This window comes from Arachis ipaensis, chromosome B10, assembly GCF_059453495.1.
Source record: "Arachis ipaensis isolate K30076 ecotype BB chromosome B10, ASM5945349v1, whole genome shotgun sequence".
NCBI classification, from domain to species: Eukaryota; Viridiplantae; Streptophyta; class Magnoliopsida; order Fabales; family Fabaceae; genus Arachis; species Arachis ipaensis.
In genome coordinates, this window is record NC_142435.1 from 28,919,021 (window position 1) to 28,928,296 (window position 9,276).

General features: G+C 32.4%; 1 protein-coding gene across 1 annotated transcript; it reads left to right on the forward strand.

Moving 5' to 3' along the window:
- The first annotated feature begins 1,291 nt into the window (after positions 1-1,291).
- On the forward strand, positions 1,292-8,737 carry LOC107623131 (cytosolic endo-beta-N-acetylglucosaminidase 1). The gene is made up of 12 exons (XM_016325288.3): positions 1,292-1,858; positions 2,205-2,365; positions 2,909-3,046; positions 3,420-3,529; positions 3,616-3,727; positions 3,819-3,926; positions 4,744-4,856; positions 5,684-5,765; positions 6,116-6,196; positions 6,448-6,497; positions 6,823-6,958; positions 7,914-8,737. The coding sequence occupies exons 1-12, from the start codon at positions 1,609-1,611 to the stop codon at positions 8,658-8,660; spliced, it is 2,088 nt and encodes a 695-aa protein (XP_016180774.1). The 5' UTR covers positions 1,292-1,608; the 3' UTR covers positions 8,661-8,737.
- The last annotated feature ends 539 nt before the right edge of the window (positions 8,738-9,276 follow it).

The window sequence follows — 9,276 nt, forward strand, 5'->3', positions numbered from 1 at the left end:
AATCAGTTCTAACAATTATGTCTCCCAACTTAATAGTTATGACTCACATTGGTTCCTAATCTTATTTTTGTTACTGTCTCACAAAATCGTTAACGACATGCTGAAATGGACTAATGACTACTACATTATACATTCTAGCGACTATTTGATGTGACAATTAAAATTTTTTTACCTTATTTTTTATTTTCAACTAAACACTTAAAACCCTAATATGAGTCACGGATACCTAAGTTAAAAAATTAAACTAAGTAAATTGAAACTTTAAAAATCAGATTAAAGCTCGAATATAACTTCAAAACAGAACTTTAACTTATGTAGTGATTAATTTAAATGAAAATCAAATAAATCAAAATTCAACATAATTTTTGTCAATGTTTTTAAATTCGAAATTTCTATACCAAAATTAACTAAGATTTTTCTTTAAATTAAAAATTTAATGAAATAGTGACTTTAATTATCTTAACCAATGTCCTAATTAATTGCTTTTATGTCTTAAAAAAATCGTATATGAGAAGAAAATAATTAATTTGTCTACTTTAATAAATAGTTATTTTACTAAAATGAGAAACTATTTTTTTAAAATTTTTAAGAACTAATTAATATTATATATATTTTGTTACACTACATTTAATTATAAAAATTTTATTTATTTCTAATACTTATATTAAAAATAAAAAAAATTAAATTAGTGAATCTTAATCTATAATATAATAATAATATAGTAATTATTTTATATATTGTACGAATATAAATTAATTATTTTTTTTATTTATAAAAATTTTTAAACGCTTGAGCTTGTTTTATATATATATATATATATATATATTTATGAATGTGATATATTTTTTATGTAAATAATCTTTTAAAAAAATTTAATAGTTAATCTATTACTTTTTTTATTTTAGTCCAAATTAAATATTTTTAGTATTTTTGAAAAGAAAATCTTTTGAGGAATTTAATAATATGTGATGAGGAACACCGAATAAATTATACAGAAACCAATTAAAACACAATATGAAAACATCTTTAAAAAAAGACGTTTTAGGCATGTTTATCTGAATGGCCTCCAATTAATATTTAATAAATACTGTATATGAGTTTCCGACTTTCCGTCGTACTACGATAATACAAACTATTTTCCGTACATTTTCAAGTTTCAACTACAAAAGGAGTTTCATGAGTGGCGTGTTGGTTTGGACCCTTTAGCCCCACGGCCCCACCCTCCTCCATTCAGTTTGAAACTTGCATAAGGACTTAGTTTGATTATGAGGAAACAAGTTATAGTTTAAATGATATAATTTTTTCGTTTTACTCCTAAAAATTTTGAGTTTAAATTTTACTCCTACTTTAAAAAAAAAAATTACGAAAAGAGAGAAGAAAAAAATAATTTAAAAAAAAAAATTGGCAAACCATTTTGCAGGATAGCATCATCAGCAGCAATGAATGCAGCATCAAAATTCGAAACCAGAAAGGCAGAGTTGGTGTTGGATGATGATTATGATTCCATGACTTCTCCGAGCCTATATAAACCGCCGAATCTTAATCACTTTCCGAAACATCATTCGCTTCATCCTCACCACACTCCAAACCCTCTACCTCTTCGTCACCATGTCCAAACCTTCTTCCTCTGATCCTCTCCAACCACCACTCTTCGATCCCAAGCAACCTTCAGTACCAATTTCATACCCAATCAAAACCCTAGAGGATCTCAAAACTCGCACCTACTTCAATTCCTTTCACTATCCTTTTAACATTGCTTTGCTTCCAATGTCAAATCAAGCCGCTTCATCATCATCATCATCATCATCATCATCATTGCCTAATAGGAGAAGATTGTTGGTGTGTCATGACATGGCAGGTGGGTACCTATGATCCACCCCAGAGAAGTTCATTTCTTTTATATATACTTGCATGAGTTTAATTTTGATTTCTGTCGTCAAATCACATCCGTTATTTTGGGTAAATGTAAAAATTAATTGTTTTTGCTTACGTGATGTTACATATTGGGTGTATGTGTAAAATTGTTTTAAACCTGAGGGTGCATCATAATTAAATTTATACTTGCATATGTCACCAAAAAAAAAAAAATTTATACTTGCATATGGGTATTTGGTTCTTAACTTTGTGACCAAGTATATGTGTATCGTACTTAATACTTGTATAGTTGTATGAAATACTTGGATTTTTGTATTGGTGTAATGTAGGTGGGTACTTAGATGACAAGTGGGTTCAAGGGGGGACCAACCCTGATGCTTATGCAATTTGGCATTGGCATTTGATCGATGTTTTTGTCTACTTTTCACACAATTTGGTTACTATTCCTCCTCCTTGTTGGACTAACACTGCTCATCGCCACGGAGTTAAGGTACTTATACAATTTTGATTCAGTGTAGCTAGTTGAATAAAGCTCTAACATCATAGGTCAAGTTTATTTAGATTGTATATGATGTTCCACCTTCACTAGCCACTTATGGCTGATATTGATTTTGGAATGTGGAGTGATGGTATTTGAGAATTTAAAAGTAGGTGTCATTTGGTCACCCCCATACGATTCAAAGGTGAAAAGTAAAAGTGAGTGTTGAAGTGGGTGTTAGAATGGAGTCTGATAATATGGATGTTAAACAAAAATCTCTTCTTGCTTTTGTGCTTACTTTTGAATTTGGTGAAATGGGGTGATTTTATTTTATTTTATTTGGATTTTAAATGTGTATTTGGATTAACTTTGCAAGATCTGTAATTGCTGAATTTGGTTGAAATGAGTCACACACAGATGTTTACTGGCATTACTAATTGCTCATGCTTGAATCAGAAGAAAAATAGATTATTCCATTGCAAAAGTTCTGAGATGACTTATTGCATCAATTTTTTTTGAACTTTCTTGGTTCTACTTTTTCCTCTAATACTTTAGGTGCTGGGTACTTTCATCACCGAATGGGATGAGGGAAGAGCTGCCTGTGATGTGCTGCTTTCAACAAAGGAGTCTGCTCAAATGTATGCAGAACGTCTGGTGGAGCTTGCTGTTACTTTAGGCTTCGATGGCTGGCTAGTAAATTCTTTATCTCCATCTGTGCTTTTAGAGTTTATATTGATGTCCATTTGAATTTTATTATCTAATTAATTTGATATATTAGTGAACTTTGTAAATAGAGATGGAAATGAATTTCAGATAAAATAATAGGAGATATTATCTTACTATAATGGATCCTTAACTTTGATATTTTAATGGAAGTTTGTAAAACCTGGAATTCATGGAAGAGAAATGGATCGATGCTACTTTGGAATGGCTTCTTAGATGCGGATATCTAGTCTTTTGCATACATACACAGTGTCACACCCATGCTGAACAAATGCATAATTACTTTCCAATACTTCACAGAATTGCATATTTTGTAGTCCAGTCAATGATTCGTCAATTGCAGATAAATATGGAGGTAAATTTGGACCGAGGACAAATTCCTAACTTAAAAGAGTTTGTAGATCATTTATCGTCATTGATGCATTCATCTGTTCCTGGATCGTTAGTGCTTTGGTAAGTAGAGGAAGATACATCAGCAACATTCTATTGTGGTGGACGGTGACGAGGTTTGACTTCGATGTGTTTTCTTGATATTGTAGGTATGACAGCATTACAGTTGATGGTGATCTGAATTGGCAAGACCAACTAAACTATTACAATAAGCCTTTCTTTGACATATGTGATGGGATATTTGTTAACTATACGTGGAAGGTATTGCTTTTCTTCTTGTCTCCTACTTCTGCAACTCCTGTGTTTGATCAGTCACCAGTTGCCTTAATTAACTTTATGATGCACCATGTAGGAAAACTATCCAAGCCTCTCTGCTGCCGTTGCAGGTGATCGGAGGTTTGACGTGTACATGGGAATAGATGTATTTGGAAGGAACACATATGGTGGTGGACAGTGGAATGTAAGTGTTCTGTGGTATTCACCTATTTTTGTAATATAACAATATAATCTATGTTTGTTACCTCAATTTCAAACTTGTATTGAAATCAATTTTGACTGTCCTGAGTGGAACATAAGATAGGAGCTGAATTTTATAGCCTGTTTGACTTTACATAGGTGGTATCCTGTCCCTTTTAGGGTCTTTTTTCAATATGTTTCATTTCTGACTAGATTGCACCCTAGGAATTAGGATGAAAATAAGGGGGAAAAAGGAAGCTGCATGAACAGTATACAGCGAATATAGTACTAATATTAATTTTAAGCAAACTAATTATCACTCATTTGGGTTGCTTGGCTATGAAATACATCTTGTATCTTCGCATTCAAGTTAATTATAGGGTTAATTGTTGTGCTTATTTATGGTTCATCAAGCATTCTACCCTTCTCAATGTTTTCACCATCATAATACCTTGATTTTTGTCTTGGTGTAATGAAGACGCTATTGTTGACATTCTTTTAATGTTATGACTACCTTCAGATTAGTTGTTTAGTGCATTTCTTTGACAGTGAAGCGGTCAACTTCCCTGACTAAACATCCTTTACCAAAAATAAAATTATCAGCTACTCCTATTTCATAATTCATGGTGCAATTATGAATAATACACACAGATGTTGAAGTTTTAGTCAGACATAAACATCTTAGTGTTGAGATGCAGAATAGTTTTTGACAAGTTCGGTTTATGGTTTGTAAAGTGTATGGGGCCCTCAGGGATGTCTCTCAGTGATTTTCTTGGTCTTATTTCCACTGCATTCATTACAATTAGTTATGAATGTTTCAGGTAAATGTTGCTCTCGACGTACTAAGAAAGGATGATGTATCTGCTGCTATATTTGCTCCTGGATGGGTCTATGAAACAAAGCAACCACCAGATTTTGAGACTGCTAATAACAGGTAACTACGTTGCATATGCGTGTTCCAATACCTTAATAATTACTGTAATTTTGGTGTTTGCAAGTTTAATATAATATCACAAGGTTGACCAAGTTGATTCATGATAATGCAATAATGCATAGAGAAAAATCGAATGCCAGATTTGACCAACATTGTACATGTAAATGAACCTAAAATTGAAGATGGAATAGAGGGCTATAGGTGAGAGAAGAGAGTAACGAATGCGTTTCATCTCTGCAATTCGAAGCATCTAAATCTGGTAATCTTTCTGAAGAAAGTATCATGGATAATTGGATATAGAGTGTGCTTGCCCCAGAAACTGCTCTCACGGACTCCCTGTCTTTCACAATGATAGTCCCTTGAGTTTGAAGATTGTTAGTGTTTTATGTGTGGGATTCTTGTGAAGTTTTGGTACTTTAGTACTTTTATTTTAATTGTGTATCGTGGCATTATGTCAGGTGATTCTATGGTCTCTGTTTATTTGATCAGAAACTAGAATGGGAAGGAACTTCAATGGTTTATCCCAATTTCTTGGTGCATCTGCTCTTTTTCTGGGGTCTGGTGATTTTCTCCATTTAAAGTTGCAGAAATTTAATTTTACAATATCAATGCAAGTGGAAAATTTTAGCTAAGTTACTATTTTTATCGTGCATCTTTCTGTCCCAGAATTTTTTTCTGACTTCTACCTTTTTCAATTGTGTGTGGATAATGGTAGTGTTAAACAATCAGGTTTTTTTCTTAGCTATTATATTTTAATCGTGAAGGATCAAACCTTAAATGTCTTACTCACAAGCACTAGCATTATTACCATGCATTTTATGTTGCAGTTGGTGGGATCTTGTGGAAAAGTCATGGGGAGTATTGCGTAAGTATCCTGGAGTATTACCGTTCTACACAAATTTTGATCAGGTTAAGATAATTACAAATTTGCCCCCTTTATATTACTTCTCTTTTCACACATTTTTCCCCCCACATTTTATTCAATGAGTTTCATTTTTTTAATTTGATAATGATACTAAGATAGTCTGTGAATGCTCTGAGACAGTTGATGAGTGGGCAGAAAAAATTTATATCCTCAAAGAAATGGGAAACAGACTCTCTAGAACTACACCTCCATCAAAAAATAAATAAATACATAAGTAAAAATCTAATGCATGTAACTTCAAAGCATAAACAATGTGCTCCACAATCTTGTACTAAAATTATAAGAATCTCATTTTTGATTTCTTGTACATGTGAGCATTTTTTCTTACTTTCAGGGACGCGGTTATCATTTTTCAATGGACGGAGACCTTATGTCGGATGCTACTTGGTGCAACATTTCTTGCCAAGGCTTTCAGGCATGTCCCCAATAGCCCTTCTTTCTTATTGTTGGCTCGAACCGTATTGATAGTTGGATAAACCTAGAAAAGGGATATAACTGCCTTCTCTTTTGAGTTCTTAGTTTTTCAACTCTAATATTTAAAGTTCTAATTTTAGTAAAATCATAACAATTAAACAAAAATGATATTTTATCAAATATTTTAAATTTGTGGTATCTGTTTAAGAATTCTATTATATATAATCTAACTCATATTATATTTGTGTGCAGCCGCATCTCAATTTTGCTGACTCTACAAATCCTATTCAAGTTTTTACAGAGTAAGTGATAACGTCGATAAAAAAACCGAACAACTCATAAATTAGGTCATTAGGAAACTTGTCTTTAATAGAAATATGATATGGTTTATTATTAATCTTACATCACTAATGTGGCCATTCCTTTGAACATTTTTTCACTTAATGGATGATCTAACTGAAAACCTCAATATTATTATGTATGTTGAATTCCATAACATTAAAATGACAACTAATATAGAATGCCTCCTTGCCTATTCTTCCAGCTTAAGATGACATAGAATTGCTACTTTTCAAATCTACTTCTTACAGCATCTAAATTATTCACTCTTGTTCTTGAAAATTGCAGCCTGAAGGGATCATCTTATAGTGGAGGAGGGAACATTACATTCAAAGGATCTCTTGAAGAGCATGCTCACTTTGAGAAGAAAATCTTTGAAGCGGAGTTTGTTTTGAGCGAGTTGCCTATCCACTTAACTTATTCTGTAAGCTATAACTTCTTTATCATAATTTCTGAGAACACAACACATCAATCTAACATCCTTGAGTTCAAAGAATGCCATCATACTCAGCCTCAAATAGCTGCCAATGCATATTTAATTCAATTCTTAGTAACCAGCACGAAAATTGGTAAACTTCGTAGGACCTTGGTCCCATTACCAAAAGTATCGTATATAGCCCTGGAAAGAATAAATGGTCAAATTAGTTCCTTAAAGATCACTCGTTTTTAAATTGGTCTCCAAAAGATTTATTTTAAACAAATTCGTCCTTCAAAGATTTTAAGTTAGTCATGTTAGTTTTTTTGTCACTTCCATTACTAATAGCGTTAGAACTTGCTGATGTGGAACATGAAGTAATATTACAACACACACCTAATAGTCCTAATTGGTGAGTATGGCGACTAACATGATAAGTTTATAAAATTAGATTAAATCAACCCCAAATTGAGAGATTCTAATGTCTCAAGAGTGATCTAATTTTATAAATTTATTATGTTAATAGTCAAGTGGTATGTCTTGTGGTGTCACTTAACGTACAACATTAGCAAATTTTGACACCATCAACAAAGGAAGTGACAGAAGGACTGACATGATTAACTTAAAATCTTTGAATGATGACTTTGATTTAAAAAATCTTTTGAGGATCAATTTGAAAAATAAGTGATCTTTTAGGGACAAAAATTCTTCTTGGGAGATCCGAGGCCCTAACTCTCATGCAACCATAGCTAGGTTAGGTTAGTCGGGTTTGTAGAAATAAGATTCCCTTATGGCGGTATTGCTGGTTCAATGGAGACACCCCCTCCCTCCCAACCCCCACACAAAAAAAAAAAGAAAAAAAAAGAAGACAAATAGTACAAATAATTTGCATACAACTCGTTATTGATACCTTAATCCTCATCTTTTACATCCAGTTCTTATGCGAAGTCCATGACTAATGCAGGTGAAATCTGATGGCAATTCTTCGCTGGGACTTAAGCTTGCATTCGCTTCCTCCACCAACAAAAGAGAGTATATACTTCTTGCATCGCAACCGTTGAACAATTTCTCTGGAAAATTCAGCAAAGCAATCATTACAAATGGAAATAAAGGATCTTCACCTGGATGGGTTATAAATGAAGGTACAATCGCAATGAACGGATACACACTAGCGGAAATCCATGCAGTGTGCTATAGATGCGATTCTCCATCGAATAAGTTGAGATGGCTATACGGTTCAGATAGCAGCGATAGTTTTTCGGCTTCTACGTCAGATTATTTCGCAAGCCTTGGTCATATCTCAATCCAGACATTAGAATACAAGTCAGATTTTCCTGTGGCTTCTTCGTGGCAAGTCGACGCCAAATACATGAAATGGACGCCAGGTCCTCAGGGCTCAAAGATCCTTAGTCTTCAAATTTCTTGGGAACTGAAAGACGGAAAGAACCATCAATTCAGAAGCTACAATGTTTATTTGGTGAAATCGTCAAAACAAGAAGGTACAAGTTCAAGATTGGAACATGTGAAGGAGTACCTTGGAGTGGCACAAGCAAAATGTTACTATGTTTCTGAGCTTAAAGTTCCTTCTGGAACTTATAGCCTCAAATTTATAATACAAGTGTGTGGTGATGATGGAACATTGCAGGAATTGGACGAGTCTCCATATTATGGATTGGAGGTTGAAGGTCCTCAAATTAGTATTACAATGTAACATTATTTGTACTATAAGGGAATGTATGTTGTATATTAGTATGATGCAGCAGCAAGCAATAAAACTTCCATTTATTATTCAGTTTCTTTTTTATTTTATGGTTTAATCTTAAAGCATCTAAGAATGTCCCTAATCTAAAATTATGGTATTGATTTAAGACAAAAGGTAATGTAATTGGTTACTCTTTTTTTTTTTTTTTTTTTTTTTAAAGATTAGAGACTCAAACCCGTAACCTCTTAATTGAGTATAGGGAGATTATGTCATTTGAGTTATAACTCATTATCAGAGTTTAATTCATACATGATATTTTATATTTAAATAAAATATGTAAGAGTATCTATTTACATGTACAATTAGATTTATTATGCGATAATAATAAAAAAAGTAATAATTTAATCTTTTTGAAGGGGAATTTTTATTTAAATACACGTATCTCATTTAATAGCGCACTAGCCTTATTTTATTTTATCTCGTTTACAGTGTAAACAAAATAAAACTGAAAAACGTATTTTCGTAATAACTTTTATAATTATTTATTTTAGTAAACAAAATATTTATTTAAATAAAAAATCCTGTAATTGCCAAACTTTTAATATTTTTTTTTATTGATATACAT